Source organism: Pimephales promelas, chromosome 16 (genome assembly GCF_988280905.1).
Source record: "Pimephales promelas chromosome 16, fPimPro1.hap1.1, whole genome shotgun sequence".
In the NCBI taxonomy this organism is placed as follows: Eukaryota; Metazoa; Chordata; class Actinopteri; order Cypriniformes; family Leuciscidae; genus Pimephales; species Pimephales promelas.
The window spans coordinates 29,652,984-29,671,920 of NC_142784.1; the positions used below are offsets into that span (position 1 = coordinate 29,652,984).

General features: G+C 37.7%; 1 protein-coding gene across 11 annotated transcripts in view; it reads right to left on the minus strand.

Moving 5' to 3' along the window:
* tenm4 (teneurin transmembrane protein 4) overlaps positions 1-18,937 on the minus strand; it is a 267,387-nt gene that overhangs the window by 60,078 nt on the left and 188,372 nt on the right. For all 11 annotated transcript variants that reach the window (XM_089121430.1, XM_089121432.1, XM_089121433.1 and 8 more), the window contains 4 exons: positions 13,070-13,189; positions 6,301-6,562; positions 1,727-1,994; positions 1,506-1,649 (listed from right to left, as the gene is read on the minus strand). In XM_089121430.1, the coding sequence (XP_088977556.1) occupies positions 1,506-1,649; positions 1,727-1,994; positions 6,301-6,562; positions 13,070-13,189 (794 nt within the window). The remainder of the gene's footprint in view (positions 1-1,505; positions 1,650-1,726; positions 1,995-6,300; positions 6,563-13,069; positions 13,190-18,937) is intronic.

Below are 18,937 nucleotides of genomic sequence, written 5' to 3' on the forward strand. Positions count from 1 at the left end.
TTTTGTCCACTTTCAACCACTTAAAAGTAACTAACTAAACGTAGGTAAACTAAATGTATTATTGTTTTTACCACTTCTGTTCAGACTTCTTCGAGGGGAGGGTTTAAGGCTGGGTAAATGTATGTTTTTTTTCTAGATCTTTCCGTCTATTGGACATACACGATGACGGAGATGACGGAAAAACACACGGAGAGCATCAGCTTTCGTTTCCGCTCAAGACCTGCCGAACACAGAGAGTGTGTTAGAAATCAGGAACATCGTGCTTGGTGCGTTTTTTTGTCTTCAAACCAAACTTAGGTCTTCAGTCGACACAGTTTAGTACTCTGGAAGTGGTTGAAAGTGGGCAAGCTCAAAAAGTTTTAGACCCCGTTTACACCTTTATTTATTATTGTCCACTTGAGATTGGATTTATAAAAATGCTTCTTAAAGGATTAGTTCACTTTTGAAAAAACTTTTGCTGATAATTTACTCACCCCCATGTCATCCAAGATGTCCATGTCTTTCTTTCCTCAGTCGAAAAGAAATTTAGGTTTTTGATGAAAACATTCCAGGATTTTTCTCCATATAATGGACTTCAATGGGAACCGGATGGTTCAGATCCAAAAGACAGTTAATAACAGTTTCAGATGCAGCTTCAAATGTCTTTAAACGATATCAGACGATGAATAAGGCTCTTATCATGCGAAACGATCGGTTATTTCAAAACTTATTCCAAAAATGTAACTTTTCTAAGGACAAATGCTAGCCTTTCTCCATTCTGTGAGGCGCGTTTGCAACGTCACGTAGTACGTAATTACGTTCAAAAGGTCACGGGCGACGTAGCCAGAAGTACAGAGTCAGAGTGTTTACAAGTTGAACGCATAGGTTGAACGTGAAAACTAACTCAAACGCCGTTTACAAAAAAGGAATTAAAAGGTAAAACAACGATGTCGGACGATTTTGATTCTGTACTTCCGGCTACGTCGCCCGTGACCTTTTGAACGTAATTACGTATTACGTGACGTTGCAAACGCGCCTCACAGAATAGAGCTAGGCTAGCATTTGTCCTTAGAAAAGTTACATTTTTGGAATAAGTTTTGAAATAACCGATCGTTTCGCATGATAAGACGCTTATTCATCGTCTGGTGTCGTTTAAAGACATTTGAAGCTGCATCTGAAACAGTTATTAACTGTCTTTTGGACCTTGAACCATCCAGTTCCCATTGAAGTCCATTATAAGGAGAAAAATCCTGGAATGTTTTCATCAAAAACCTTAATTTCTTTTCGACTGAGGAAAGAAAGACATGGACATCTTGGATGACATGGGGGTGAGTAAATTATCAGCAAAAGTTTTTTCAAAAGTGAACTAATCCTTTAATACCAAGTGTAAACAGGGTCTTAAAACTGCCTTCTCGTCTTAAGCAAGCATTGAACATTTATGAGCATTTCCAGAATGAAAACAACTAATTAATAAGCAACCACATTTTTAAGAGCATTTAACTATCTTTCTATGTGTACTAACTCACCACTTTGGATGTTCAGCGCGTGATGTTTGTCCACGCTCCAGCCGCCAAGGTTGGACGCAATAGTCTCGTATCCCTGGAGGACGGCTGTCCGCTTCTCCCAGAGGATAAGATCCGGGCAGGATTCGTACTCAAAACCCACGGACACTAGCAGGAGTGAAGAGGAAACATTGCTTGAAACAGCCTTGAAAAATTAGACACTAACAACTTCATTCCCAACTCACCGAAAGCCTCAGACAGCCCATACACTTTCTGGCTGTAGACGTCTGCTTTGTCCCAGACAAAGTCGTAGGAGAGGTTGGGCGCAGCTGAGAACCACTTCCTGAAGAGCCTTCCCTCGACGGCCACCATGAGGTGCACCTTCATCAGGCTGAACGGGATGGTGGAGTGGGTGAGGGTGATCCTCAGGAGGGACTTGTACCCCGACGTCCGGCTGCTCAGGTAGCCCAAACGCACGTCTGTGCCTGGGATCCGCACCTCCTCTTGGAGGGTCTGGGGAGAAGGTGAAAATGTTGATATTAGTTACAACAAAACAGAGCCAACAGTAACAAATCTTCTAATTTCGTGGGAGAGGCACCCTGCTGAGAAGTGTTTGCATTATTTAGCATCTCCGGCATCTACGCAAATGAGAACGAATGCATTTCTTCACAGGAGACATTTTATTATACAGTGCAAAAAAAATAATAACAATATTGGGTGAGTCTGTCATATTTTACTCTTAAAAAAGAAAAAAAAAAGCTATTGTATTAAAAAAATATATATATAAATATTAACCCTTGTGCATTGTTCAAATTTACTACCCTTTCGTTATGTTCGTGGCTGAAAACAGCCAATACTTTAAACTGCTGTAAAAATATATCAGATAAATATTTTTTTTTTTGCATAAATCTATTAATCAACCTCAGTCCTGATCAAAACTACAATAAAAAAACAGCATTTTAACAGCATTTTAATTGCCAAATTCATAAATGATGTCACTGATTTGGGGAAAAAACACACAAAATGACATATTTTCAATATAAAACATGATTGTGGACTGGATTTTTTTTTTTTTAATCTTTTATCACAGTCTTGGACATGTCAAAGAAATTGGTTTTGTCATTAGAAACAGCATTGGTTTTGATGTATTGTTAGTTTTTGTGCAGCATCAGATTTGAAGTTTTTCTCCCTCATTTACTGTTTGTGGCTGTTTTTGCCCCATTGACTTCCACAGGGTAGTGAATTTGCCCAGAGTGTACTGTTGAGTTTTTGAAAAATTTCAAAGGATTTTCCCAAAATATGTGCCAAAATAAGATTTGTCACCAAAAATCATTCCATTTGCTGAAACATTGAAATAGTTATGGCCAAATTAAGACTAAAAAAAACCCATAGTGGATGAAAACAGCCACGACAGCACATTTTTGAATGAAGTCTTTTCTGCTCACCAGGGCTGCATTTATTTGATCAAAAATATTTGAATATTTTATATGAATATATTTTAAAATGTAATTTATTCTTGTGACTCATCACTGCCACATGTCTCTAGTGTTTTGCATGATCCTTCAGAAATCATTGCTGCTCAAGAAACAATTCTTATTATGATCAGTCGATACAGATATACCGCTTTTCATATTTTTTGATGAATTGAAAGTTTTTATTTATAACGGCATTCATTTTTGTTTTAAAAAAGAATAATTTAATGCATCACTGCTGAATAAAAGCTTGAATAAATAAATAAATAATTTATTAAATTAATAAGAATTGCATGTAAATAATTAAAAATGTTCATTATTGTAATGTGAAAAAAAGCAGGTGATTTGACAGGACATAACTGCCACAGATAATATTACTACAGTAGATCTGAAATAGGCTAGTTTTCTAATAATACAATTTTCTACATTTACATTTATTAAATTAGCTGACACTTTTTTTTTATGCAAAGCGACTTACAATTGCTATATATTGTATGTCAGAGGTCGCACTCCTCTGGAGCAACTAGGGGTTAAGTGTCTTGCTCAGGGACACATTAGTGTCTCACAGTGGATTCGAACCCGGGTCTCTCACACCAAAGGCATGTGTCTTATCCACTGCGCCATCACCACCACCGATTTTCTAAATTTCTTTTTTTTTCTGCTTTTGATTTTGGGGTTAAACGTGACCCAGGAACCCTTGAACTACTCTGAGAGAACCAATTACTCAGTGTAACTCAGTGCATACATCTAGGACACACGGGCATCATCAACAACACCATAGGAAGTCCGTTTGGAGACTCAGTGGCTCAGAGGTTTCTCATTGCTCATACACACACAGAGCTCTCATTAACTCTCAGCGTATCACTCCTTTATCACAGTCAGGCACAGAGCCGACCAATAAACACAGACGATCGGTACAGCGTCAATAAACACTGATAAGAAAAGCTCCACCATAGACGTTTCTGTTTGTAAACCTGCAATGTGTGGGGGTGTGTAGATGCATATGTACAGTACGTGTGTGTGAATAACCCACCTCAAGATTTGGGATGGGACAGATTTGTGCCGATATTAATAGCCCAGACAGCAGAATGCTTGTGAGGCTGACTCATTTATCTTGTTAACCAAAGACGACGACAAAATAATTAGGAAAGTGGCACACAGGTATCAAAACACACACACACATAAAAAATGGACACGCTTGAACTCAAGGAAACTATCGTACACATACCCGCACACACAAAACCTGTCACTCAAGACCAAAACAGATTTTTTTAAAAAAAATTTCCAGCACCGACTGCAAAGCTCCTCCTGGACTCAGATTTAAAAAGCTTCCATGGTGCTTTCGTCTAAATGTAATTATCGTTCTTCAGAAAATGTCTGGAGTGGTAAATTGGACTGTGTATCTCTGCCCAATTACACACAGGAGATAAAATCACAGGACTGTCACCTGAGACAGAGCCTCCTCCATTCCCTTCTGATGTACATTTCCCAATACCTGCCCCTGCTGTCTATCAGAACATCATTAAGAACCAGCACTAGTCTGGAATCAATCCAGGCAAATTACCACGTTTTTTTTTTTTTTTTTTTATCTGTCTGAGACATCAGTACACTTTGGAACCGTCTGCAAGTATCAGACTAAACCAGAATAAATCTGTTAAAAAAACATTAGACATTCAAAGTTGAAAATGGACACAATTTCATAAAACAGGCTTTTTAAATAATAACACAAAATGGCATTCACAATGCATCTCAGTCGTGATAAAACTAAAGCAGCACAGATCTTTTCTTCCATTAGAGTAAAATGGATTATCCACAAAAAAAAAAAACTAAAGAAGGGCGGAGACTGAATGTGAGCTTGAGTGGTCAATAGTGAGTCAATACAGTGATGACGTCAGAACCCGGTGGACTAATTTGTCGTGGGTTCCTTCGAGATTTTCCTGTGAGGTTTTATAATGGTTTTTTGATTTATGTGTAAAATAAAGCCAGTGGTAAACATAACTTACATAACATACTTTGACATTTTGTTTTTCAATGTAAAATGTACTAAGTAAAATTCCCAGGGAGAAAGGGGCAGAGTTAAAGCGGAATAAATGATTGGAGAAGTCCAGCATGCGTCTTTTATAGAGAAAAATACTAATAACAAGGTCAAAACATGTTTTTTACTAAGATTAACAAGGTCAAAAACTATTATATATATATGAAGAGTTCAGATGCAAAAGCCTCTAAGTGCCATTTGAAATTTTCTTCTAGAATGATCATTTTTATCAAACTTGTATATTTAAGTTCAGTGATTTCACTTAAATGGCAATGATAATTACCTATTAATTGTTATTTAAGTGAAATTACTGAACTTAAATATACAAGTTTGATAAAAATCATCATTAAAGAAGAAAATTTCAAATGGCATTTAGAGGCTTTTGCATCTGAACTCTTCATATATATATATATATATATATATATATATATATATATATATATATATATATATACCGGTCAATTTTAACATTGAGCTATTTTTTTTTGTACATTTGGAGTGCTGTCAGTACAGACAAAAACGACAAAAATCGGTGTTGCCTTCACCGTGTTATCGTCTTTTTAAAATTCGCACCCTGTTGGCTTCAATGGGGCATGTTCTAAACTTGCTTTTAGCTTCTGAACATCCTTGATTTGTCATTACGAGTGCACAGCCATGTGAGTGGTGTTATTAAGAGTGACCACGGTCAATCTGACTGCAGTAGATGTGAAAGATATGAATAAAAATGATGTTAATTCAGCCAGCTCACATACCTCTATTTACTTCCTGTTTTCGGTCGAAGCCCACAGTAGTCGATTGTCGATCTCACACTCGCGATAATTGGTGAATATCATCTCAAACCACCGTGTGTTCAACATCTGATTCGGATGAACTATCCATTTGAGCTTATATTCTCAGAACACCACACGGTGGTTGGTTGAGATTCACCAATGAATAGAACTTGCCCCATTGAAGTCAACAGGGTGCGAATTTTAAAAAGACGATAACGCGGTGTAGGCAACACCGATTTTTGTAGTTTTTGTCTGTACTGACAGCACTCCAAATGTAAAAAAAAGCTCAATGTTAGAATTGAGCTCAATGTTAAAATTGACCAAATTTCAATGTTAAAAGCTCAATGTTAAAATTGACCAGATTTCTCCTTTAATAACTGGGATTTGATCGCTTAAACTTAAAATTACAATATTAATACATTATTAATATTATGCTGCCCCGCCCACATAGTTTGGGTTACATTAACAAATAAATCATACACGGGGAAAAAAACGAAAGAAAAAAAAAACGCCTGTAGCAAGTAGTGAGCTGTTTTCATCACCTGAATCTCTGGAACGACGATGCCCCTCTCTTTGCAGGTCCCGGCGAACGCCGTCAGCGGGGCAGGCAGGACGATAGGCATGGGACGGGTGAAGCTGCTCAGGTCGCAGCTTGGGATGTCATTGACTTCGTGTCGCATTACAATGGTGTCCATGACGAAGAAACGTCCCCATGGCAGCCACAAGGTGTGCTCCTGAGTGATGAATGGAGCGCGCTCAAACCTCAACGCCACGGCCACGCCCCCGTTACTCACCAGGTCGAAGCTGAAACGGAGAGGACATGTTCGGTTAGACACAGAGCTTTGCAATTGTGTTTATCACAATCTGGGTTGGAAACCATATGGTTGTAGATTCAAGCCCCACAAGGAACAACTGTCACCATTGTCCCCTTAAAGGGGTACTCCACTTTTTTGGGAAATAAGCTCATTTTACCACTCCCCCCAGGGTTAAACAGTTGGGTTTCACCATTTTCAAATGTTTTCAGCCAATTTTCTGATATTTAGAAGAATATCAGTAACCAGACCGTTTCTGGTCTCATTGACTTCCATAGTATATTTTTTTCCTACTATGAAAGTCAATGAGACCAGAAACTGGTTGTCTGGTTACTGATATTCTTCTAAAAATCAGAAAATTGGCTGGGTGGATTCGAAAACGGTAAAACTAAACTGTTTAAGTTTGGGGAAGTTGTAAAATGAGCCTATTTCCAAAAGAAGTGGAGTATCCCTTTAAGCAACCCCCCCCCCAAAAAAGTAGCTCTTGCCCATATATATATATAAATATATATATATATATATATATATATATGAAGAGTTCAGATGCAAAAGCCTCTAAATTCCATTTGAAATTTTCTTCTTTAATGATGATTTTTATCAAACTTGTATATTTAAGTTCAGTAATTTCACTTAAATGACAATTAATAGGTAATTATCATTGCCATTTAAGTGAAATTACTGAACTTAAATATACAAGTTTGATAAAAATCATCATTAAAGAAGAAAATTTCAAATGGCATTTAGAGGCTTTTGCATCTGAACTCTTCACATATATATATATATATATATATTAATGTCAGTTTCTCAACTACCCCTTGAGAGTATTTACATTTGGTAGATGCTTTTATCCGAAAAATCGTACACTTCATCGAAAAGTATGCTTTACGACGACTTGATGACGACTATAGCCTATAGAGGGCGCAACGGGATAAGAAATCTTTAAAGTTATCGTTTCCAAACAGACAAATAAATGCATACTCCAAGAGCGCTCCACAAGATATGTTTGATTATACCATCTGGATGCTCAAAATGTATCAAGTTAATGCATGTTTTAATATTATACGGCTTATTATACGGTTAAGCTAATCGCAGTTCTAAACTAATGCGCTGCTACACACACATACTGTGCAGACAATAGCGCGAACATCACGAGAAACATTCAATTGTGCAGAATATATTTCTTATTAACTAAAACCTAGACGCTGACAGGTAGAATTAATTCACAGGTTATCACTCTCTCACTAATGCATTCATATGCATGTCACCTTTGCATGATATCTGAAAATGATATCTTATATCTGGGTCTGATTTAGAACGAACAGAAATCTAAATATAACGACCCAAAGACAAAATAACGGGTGAAAATAAGCAGTGACAGTATGTAGGAGCAATGGCCTTGTGGGCAGCACTGTCATTAGCCATAGCTGTGCACAAGGCAACCCGCGTTATGAGTCTCAGCTCGAGGTTCAGGCTCATTTGCTCATTAATGACATCATCAGTCGACTAGTCGATAATGACTCGACTTCAATCACATAAACGTTGTTCAACTTCAACCCCTAGGAAAGCACACAGCAGAAGTGCTCTTCCACAAACAAATGTATTAAAAAGTGATAAAAAAAGCTACAATACTGCTTATAAATTACAGCTTATGAAAAAAAAAAGTTAAATGTTTATTAACCCTTTGGGGACTAAGCCCTTTTGGTCCGTTTTCTCTATTTTTACATTTGGGCTTATATGTAATGGAGATGGAACACTATGTGTTTGGTGTCTATGGATTCAGAAGACCCTAAGCTAACATAAGCATGCATGTAATGTGTTTTTAAAGGAAGTATGAGTGAAAAATGTACAATATACTAGAGAATTTCAAAAACGGAAATTCGATTTTTGTCATTTATTTCTGAAAATCACACTTTGTTTGTGCTCTTTTACCAGATTTTGGTTGTTTGTTTTAGTGTTTTTTTTTTGTGTGAATTGCATTAAAACCAATTAATGCTTGAACCCAACCTTATACAAGGAAAAACTCACTCTATCATTGTTGAAGCTCTCTAATTATTTTAACATAAAAGTTAATCGTTTACAAGTTGCCCCACTATACACATCGAATCGTAATTCTCTATGATTACTTATCTCTTGAATAAAACCATTTATAAACGCATCAGGTTTTAATAGAGTGGATCTGAATCATTAAGTACAGTTCTTTGCTTTAGCACGCCAACCACTGCCTTAAAAATGGCATTTTGATTTCCCATTCAATAAAATTACAATGCAATTTCATTCTCTCACCATACCATTTACTACCATTTTAATCAACATTATTCGCCGTTTCTCTGCACTGCCATTAAAACCAGACTTAATAAAGGTTGTAATTCATTATGTTTCTCCAAATGACAGGATTCAATTGAAAAGGACTCGGCTTCAGTCAGCGGGGACGGTTTTTATCTGGCAGCGACACAATGTGACTGGAATACAATGAACTATTGGCTCGGCCTAATACACTGTGCTTTTGAATCTGCATTAATACAAATCAGCATGAATGAGTGGTGTCGTTATTCTCTTTTGAGGAATGAACTGGCAAGACTCCTTGCAGCTGCAGTATCCGTGCGTACGCCGGTGCGCGTCTTTTGTTGTGTGGTGGAACGGTGCGCTTTGATAAAGGAGGTGAGAGGGGAAATGACATTTAAGGGAAGGGTAAAGTAATATTGATCTGAGTTGTCTGCGCTAACATAACTTTACAACAATGCTACAATGGCAGCACGCGCTCTGCATATAGAGTTGCTCTGATCAGAGAGCTCTGTTGTTGACACCGCTAAACAGATACGAAGCGGGACGCTATATGCTCGTTGGCTAGCGTGTATGCGGCTTGCTAGGTGACTGATTGTGTTCAAATCCAGAATGCTACTCTGATCTTCTCTTTTGTGTATAGTCATGAGGAGAGACACACCTTTACAACACGCTCTGGTGGACATGAAAGCACAAATGCACTTTACTGCCAAAAACGCCTACAACGCAAACAGCCGATTAGCAATAAGTGATATGTGGACGCGTAGAACGCTCTGTACACGGCGTCTTTGTTCTCGAGGTTGGCATAGATGCGGTGTGTGCATCTGTAGTCACACCTCAAGCTGCTTGAACATTAATTCAACTACAAATCCCAACGGGCCATTCACAGAGCTTTCATTGGCACGGCTGATAAACAAAGGTCTGCTTTGCCCTTGTTGTCGTGCCCTTGCTAAAATGTGAGCATTTGTCTGTGCGCTGTGGGAGTTTGAACTGAGCGTGTTTGTTGGGAAGTGTCTGTGAGAGAGAGAGAGAGAGCGTGTGTGTGTTTTTATGCAGCTGTAGAGCTGACGCTAATCTGCAGTAAAAGCTAGTCACGTGCTGAGAGACGCGCTCACACATATATAACCATGACACGGGGACACAGCCCTAAAGGCTGCCATGCCAATCGATGAGCGATTCACAGGCCTGTTATCAATCACACAAGCACCTCAGGCAAGGGTGACACACTTTATTAGTGCATTCAGCCTTTCAGTGCACACTTTGAGGCGACGCAGTGTTAACCCAAAGGGGTTTGTCAGATCGATGGGTTAGACCCCAAAAAGGTCAAAAGATACACACTTTTAGTCCTCTGAACTGAAGGCTATGTTCACACAGCAGTAGAATATAGTCCTGGGTGCTAAATAAAATTACATTTCACACAAAGATTTGTTAGAAACAACCGTGTTAGCGGAACATAAACACTGACAAGAAATACCCTTATGAAAATAAACCATGGTTTTACTAATAAAAAATAAAAACCTTGGTTATATAGTTAAACCATGCTAACCACATACCTAAACCATGCTAACCACAATTAATCATAGTCTAACCATGGTAAAACTATAGTTATTCAAATCAATCAATCAACCAAAAAAAAAAAAAACATATATATAATATGTAAAAAAAAAAACACATTATATAACCAAAGTCATACATTTTAAGCTCTAAATTTATTCTGTTAGCTTACATGCTAACCTAGTACCTTTGCGTACTAGCTAATTAGCCAGACAGCTTAGCATCCTGTTATCTCATCAACCTATTAGCTTAGCATACTATTGACAATTAGCCAGTTAGCTAGTTGACCTGTTCGCTGACTTCGATTCTAATATAAATTTGTACTATTTATAATTTTACAGTAGCAACCAATAAACCAGCTAACAAGGAATGTTCTCAGAATTTGATTGGTGATATTTTACAATAATGTTTCACTAGTTAAGGTTAATCTATGTTAACATGAATAAAAATACAACTGTTTATTGTTCAGGTTGATAAATAATGTAAGCATACAAGCTTTGAAGTAAACATTAACAGACATTTTTCATTGTTAGTTCATGTTAACTGATGTAGTTTACTAATGTTAACAAATGAAACCTTAAGGTTCTCAAGTTGTGAGCAATTGCTCAAATTTTGTGTAGGTGCAACATGGAAAAACGTCTCATCGTGGGACAACATATTGAGTATCGTGGTATAGCAATATTTTTTGATATTATTATTATCCACAGCCCCACCCACAGACATGAGCATTAAAATGTGAGGTATTGGGTGTGTGTGTGTGTGTGTGTGTGTGTTGGACACACACACACACACACCCCCGAGAAAATGTTGATTTCTCTGACCTACAAAAGTGCAATTTAAGACTTTTGAAGGTCCAAAAAATGATAATAATAGCTTTAAAACCATGTTAGTGAGTGGGCATTAGATTATTTTGTCAATACCTTCTCTCTCCTCCTCTACATCTTTCTTTTTCTCTCAGTCTCCTCATCCAGGACTATTTCTTCCCCTCCCAAAGCTGAACTTTGACTGATTGTCTTTTCATTTTCGTCTGTGTCAGTGAAGAAAGTAAACATAGACTTAACTGTTTTATGAATCATTTTCTTAAACAAGTTAATTTACTCGGCTACCAGGTCACTATTGCCAATAGGAACCTTTTACAAGCTTTGTAATTTGAAAAGTAATTTAGTAACTGTAGGCAACGTTTAACGCAGTTGGTGAAATTGGCAGACGTTCCCTAATCATGCGCTGTGCAAACGCGTCAAAGCATTCTCAGGTATAAATATGCCGCATTAATGTACGTAGGTGATATTGAATGAATATTTCATGTGGATATACAGTGGTTACATAATGTTAAAACTAGGGCTGTTAAACGATTAATCGCGATTAATCACATCTAAAATAAAAGTTTGTGTTTACATAATATATGTGGGTGGACTGTGCATAATTATACACACACATGCATGTATATTTAAGAAAAAAAAATATTTTTATAAAATATTTATATATAATATAAATTATTTATAAATCAAGGAAAGTATTTCTTAAATATATACAAGCATGTTTGTGTTTTAATATATATAAAATAATTATACACAGTGCACCCACATATATTATGTAAACACAAACTTTTATTTTGGATGCGATTAATCACGATTAATCGAATCATAACTAATCCTGCTATTGATATCTTTGTAAGACCCCATTTCTATAGGGAAATATGGGTAAATAATTCTATTGGGTCTAGGGAAAAGAAACGTCAGGCGAAATATTGAACCTAAAACTAACTTTACCGCGCTCAACCACCGTGAGTGCATTTCAAGCATTTGTAATCGCTCGTGTTCAGCGGGGCGGGAGGAAGGTTGATCGGGACCAGCGAGATTCATCAAGATTAATGAATCTATGTATTTATTTATCTATCTGAGGTGCCGAAACGCAGCTCCACGCATTGGACCTCGCACTACACCGGTGTCACTTCTCCTATCTATCTAAGTCTATCTCCTATATCTCAGTGGTTCTTGATGACGTGACACAGCATTCAGCTCTCTCCTTCGGGGGAACAGGGTTGCGTAAGTGACTCAATACATCAAGTCAGATGTATAATGGATGGCTTTTAGGATTTCCAGAGTCTGACTTCAGGCTGAATTTTGTATTACATGAATATTCACTGCATGTTACTTGGTCAATCCGACTCTAGCGGTTGGTAGAGTAGCAGAGGGAACTCTTTGGAATTGAAGAAAGAAGTAATTTAAAAAGCAAAGGCACCCGGATAGTGCAAAACACAATCAAACAAAATCATTTAAGACAGCTTTCCCATTTTAAAGCAAGCAAACAGGTGCATTGGTGATTTCATGCCATACTGAGTCTGTTCTTGCAGGGCTTGATGGGCTGTTGTGGGAGGGAGACCATGTGTTTACGAGCAAAGAGAGGGGAAAAATAGAGAGAGTCAGGGAGATGGACGTTTTTTTGTTTTTTTTTATGGGTACAAAAAGCACCATCCAAGTTAACAGGCCAAATGCGCAATGGTGTGGTGGGGATAAAACCTCCAGCACATTATACAACATTCTGCCATACAGAAAGCAGTTAGAGTGCACAGATGTGGGCAAAAGGAATCCAATTTGAATATATACGTCATTTTAATTGCTAACCCACATCTTTAAATACCATTTCATCATATTTTGCAACTTACCTGCCATCCTGTCTGGTGATGGTATAGCCATTGGCTGGTTTGTTAATGAAGCTAATATTTACACCGACCAGAGGAGTCCCATCTGAAGTCACCACTTGTCCCCGGATAACACAGGCATGACTGTGAGGTAAAAAGGAAAATCATAAGTGTGTTACAATGTAGAAAAGCATCAGATGCTATTTGTAAACACATATAATATAAATAAATGAATTCAACAGCTCTGTGGAAACCTCAGCGGGATTTTCTGTCTGAGATGCAATAGATTACATCCAAAAAATGGGATGGTGTTTGTGTCATTCCTGCTGTTTGAGAGAACAATGGTAGGAGTGCTTTCAGTCACAGCAGATGTCTGGGCTTAAAACTGCCTCTATCTGATGTTATCTGTCTGCCTCAGGAGCTCAGACTTACTGATCGATATGAAAAAGTCAAACACAGTTTCTTAAAATCCTAAACAAGTGCAAAACAACTCCCCGCTAGACAGGACTTATGACTCACGCTGTTAGAGATTTTTAATCAGGCGTCACAAAAAAAAACCAAACAAAATATATATAACAAAAAATGAAAGAGCTCTACATTTTTAAAGTCTATTAATATTCATATAAGATGACTGAATAATTAATTTTATTGATACATGCAATCAGGTTTTGACATTAACTTTTTTTTGCTCACCAGCCTAGCCATTTAGCATTTTACTGGCTACGAATTTCACCAATATCATAGGGGAAAATCTGCCATATCGATATTTTTAATGTTCTCTCATGATTTGACAGCAGATTTATTAAATTGGGTCCATTATACTGTTACACGTGCGTTTTCTTTCTCAACTGTTTACATTCACTTAAAACAAGACTGACTGTTTAAGTCGTGAATACTTGCCAAGGCCGACATTTTGAATTTTTTTCTGACATTTTTATTTGACTATTGCGAAAAAACAACAACAACAATTTAGTCCCGAGAGACGGCTTTATGTGCGGGCGCCCTTCTGTGTAAGCACAAAATCTGTAGGAATGAGGAAAATTACAATCCCAAGCCAAAATTTAAAGGAGAACTCCGGCGAACAATGAACCTTTGGTCTAATAAAACGTCGGTACCTAGTCAACCATTCTCTGAGTTTTGTTTTCATGATAATCGAATGTAAAGAGTTGTATCTCTAAAAACTGTTTAGCGTAAAATGCTAGTAATGGGGGCATTTACTAAGTAAAAAGAAATCGCTAGTTTATACCAATAACAAGGCTCAAAATAGCCCCACACTAACACAGTAACATAATGAGGCTCCATACATGCAAAACGAAGCATTGAGAACTTTGTAAGTGTACAGACCGTTTAATAAGAAGATACTTTATGAAGACAGTTCACTTCGCGTATACAGACAGGAGCCATCTTAAAAAATAGTCTCGATAAGTCAAACCACGAACGCCATAAATACAGTTTAGAAGTTCGTTGAACTTCATAGCGTTCAGATCACTCAGCACGACGTTCGTGGTTCGACTTATCGAGACTATTCCTGTCTGTATACGCGAAGTGCACTGTCTTCATAAAATATCTTCTTATTAAACGGTCTGTACACTTACAAAGTTCTCAATGCTTCGTTTTGTATGTATGGATCCTCATTATATTACTGTGTTAGTGTGGGGCTATTTTGAGCCTTGTTAGTGGTATAAACTAGCGATTTCTTTTTACTTAGTCAATGCCCCCATTACTAGCATTATACGCTAAACAGTTTTTAGAAACTCTTTACATTCGATTATCATGAAAACAAATTAGACCAAATGTTTTATTAGACCAAAGGTTCATTGTTCGCCGGAGTTCTCCTTTAAGCCCGGAGCAAATGAAACGAGAGATTAAGGTGAGGCGTTTTTGTGCGTTTCTCACCGTCTGAGGGGTCTTGAAAGAGCGAGAATGCGCAGCTGGTATCGTGTATCTGTTCTGCGGGAAATAGGTTTTGGAAGGGTTTCAGATATTTTAGTATCGAAATGTATTGAAAAATCAATATTTAGGAAACTGGATGTTTATTTCAGATGGCTTTTTTAAAAAGACGAATTGAAAAATGTATATATTATATTCAAAATTCAACCCGACATAGTGGCTATTTGGAGTGACTGTGTTAGTGTCAATAAATTTGATTAAATAATTGTTGAAATTTCGATTAAAATATGATATTGAAGTATTTTAACATCTAAAAAAGTACATACATCAGCTAGCTTGAAAAATAAAAAATAAATTACACATTGGGGTTGGGGCTGTTTCTACGAAAGTATTAGGCATTAAACAAGTGCCAGCTAGCGGAACAATTAACATGGCGTGTAAGAGGCTGGCCCCTTCTCGTCCTTACTGCAGGCAAGATCACAAACCCAACAATATCCCTGTCCCACGGAGGCTAACTTTATGCTAATTTAAGCAGCCTCTCACCTTCAGCAGTCCTTGGCTCAGCTCTGCGTCCCTGTAAACAAAGCTAGCAGAGATAGCGCACAAGTGCACAGCCCCGCCGCAATGTCTATTATCAGACTGCGAGCAAACTCATGTCGAATAGAAAAGAGAGTGGGAGTGACAAAGAAAGATCACTAAATAAACGAGAAAGAGAGATATGTGTAAAGCTTTTGTCTATCTACAACATTGCTCAAGGTGACAGTTTGATTTAGCGTATTCTCATTCAGAAGGGGCAGTGACGCAAGTTTCCACAGGGTGCACTGAGTGGAACTGTCGGCTCTGAGCCATGGCGAAATATGCACGACATATAATTGAAATATTGACATTAAACAGATCCGAAGAAGATAAAGGCGAAAGGAGGAACAGTGAAGAGATCTAGACAAGAAGTCTGAAGTTCATTTATTCAGCTCATCTCAAGCAAGACTGGAACGGCAAGTAGTAAACAACAGACATATCACCTTCTGTAGACCATCAGCACTGCGTTGACAACTGTGTAATTTTAGAGTACAGAAGCAAATTGTAGGCCACGTCTGCCTTGATATTAGAAAAGACGTTGTAAATAACAATGAAAGAAAGCACGCTAAACTCTCCCGAGAGGCAGCGTCTGGGAGAACTATGAACCTTCCTGCAAAGGCTAAAACAGCTAATGGACTAAATTAGTGTTTGCAATCCACTTTGTGTTCAAGCTAAATTATTAAATAATACTTATAGAAAGCTTCTTTACCCCTGTAATGCTAACTCTTTTATTTGCATGTGTAAAACTAGCCACTATGGTCACTGTCAGGACATTGCAAAGCATTAGCAACAATGCAAGAGAACAATTCAGCATCACTGGTACTAATTGCTGTCGATCCACCTTCAGCCTTTGTTCCTGTAAACAACCATGAAATAAAGGCCTCAGCGAGCACCGCTAATTACTTGAAAAACTTCATAAGAGGGGCTAAATATAAATATGCACCCTCTCTTAAATTACATCTGTACAATTTCTCAGAAACTGCAACATGTTCTAAATGGGGAGAAATAATGGGCCATCAGGCCAGCTCCTCCACACGATGGTAAAAGGGGCTAAGTACTCTCAGATGCAGCAAGAAAACAACTTGACCCAGCCATGCGCATTTATTCGGTAACACTTTAGAATACGGTTCCTTCGTTAAAGGGTTAGTTCACCCAAAAATGAAAATGAAAGGATTAGTTCACTTTTGAAAAAACTTTTGCTGATAAATTACTCACCCCCATGTCATCCAAGATGTCCATGTCTTTCTTTCCTCAGTCGAAAAGAAATTGAGGTTTTTGATGAAAACATTCCAGGATTTTTCTCCTTATAATGGACTTCCATGGGAACCAGGTCCAACCGAGGTCCAAACGACAGTTAATAACAGTTTCAGATGCAGCTTCAAATGTCTTTAAACGACACCAAACGAAATAAGGGTCATATCATGCGAAACGATCGGTTATTTCAAAGCTTATTCCAAAAATGTAACTTTTCTAAGGACAAATGCTAGCCTTGTAATATATTGTGAGGCGTGTTTGCAACGTCACGTAATACATAATTACGTTCAAAAGGTCACGGGCGACGTAGCCGGAAGTACAGAATCAAAATCGTCCGACATCGTTGTTTTACCTTTTAATTCCTTTTTTGTAAACGGCGTTTTCACGTTCAACCAACTTGTAAACACTCTGACTCTGTCCTTCTGGCTACGTCGCCCTCGCCCGTGACCTTTTGAACGTAATTACGTATTACGTGACGTTGCAAACGCGCCTCACAGAATGGAGAAAGGCTAGCATTTGTCCTTAGAAAAGTTACATTTTTGGAATAAGCTTTGAAATAACCGATCGTTTCGCATGATAAGACCCTTATTCATCGTCTGGTGTCGTTTAAAGACATTTGAAGCTGCATCTGTAACTGTTATAACTGTCGTTTGGACCTCGGTTGGACCTGGTTCCCATGGAAGCCCATTATAAGGAGAAAAATCCTGGAATGTTTTCATCAAAAACCTTAATTTCTTTTCGACTGAGGAAAGAAAGACATGGACATCTTGGATGACATGGGGGTGAGTAAATTATCAGTAAAAGTTTTTACAAAAGTGAACTAATCCTTTAAGTCATTAATTACTCACCCCCATGCTGTTCCAACCCCGTAAGAGCTTCGTTCATCTTCGGAACACAAATAAAGATATTTTTGATTGAATCTGAGAGCTGGATCAGTCCTACATAGAATGCCTAAGGGACTGGCTCTTGACGGCCCATAAAGTCATTAAAGAAAAGGTTTAAATATTCCATGTGCCTACAGCGGTTCAATTATAAGTTTATCAAGCGACGCGAATACTTTTTGTGCGAAAAAAACATAAATAACGACTTTATTCCACTATTCCATTACTTCCTTATGGGCGCATGCGCGAGAACTGAGACGAGGACGTTCTTCTCCTTTGACTACTTTTTGTTACCGGCTGCTCACCGCTTAGGAGTTTTACCGCCACCTACCGTATAAGATGATGTGCTGATATAGCTGGAAGCGCAAAACTTTCTGTTTACAAGCAGAGGAAGATGCGCGCTGTACATACGCTTTTCAATTTGCGTATTTTCCGCACAACAAGGTGCACTTAAAAGCCTTTAATCTTCTCAAAAAACGACAGTGTTCCTTATAATCCGGAGCGCCTTATATATGGATCATCATTTTATACGGTAGGTGGCGGTAATACTCCTAAGCAAAGCAGCCGGTAACAAAAAGTAGTCGAAGGAGAAGAACGTCTCAGTTCTCGCGCATGCGCCCATAAGGAAGTAATAGAATAGTCGAATTAAGTCGTTATTTATGTTTTTTTTCGCACAAAAAGTATTCTCGTCGCTTGATAAACTTATAATTGAGCCGCTGTAGGCACATGGAATATTTAAACCTTTTCTTTAAGGACTTTATGGGCCGTCAAGAGCCAGTCCCTTATGCAGTCTATGTAGGACTGATCCAGCTCTCAGATTCAATCAAAAATATCTTTATTTGTGTTCCGAAGATGAACGAAGGTCTTACGGGTCTTACGAGTAATTAATGACTTAATTTTCATTTTTGGGTGAACTAACCCTTTAATGAATAACTACACAAGAACCAATGAGTAACACAATATTAACAATCTAGTAACTATTATTAACTAACAAGAAGCTCTGATTAACGAACTAGTAAGTAATAGCGCACAGATGAAAGTGGTAGATCACTATTAACTAATCAATAACTTCTATTTTTTAATACTTCCCAGAGAACTACTGGAAAAGTTTATTAACAATCTAGTAACTACTATTAACTAAAAGAAACTCTTATTAACGAATTAGTAAGTAATAGCTCACAGATGAAAGTGTTACTAGATACTTCTGTGGGAATTACTAATTATTTGCATTCGTATTATAAAGTGAAGATTATTGGAACTAACTAGTAATGACTCAAGTGTTACTAAAGAC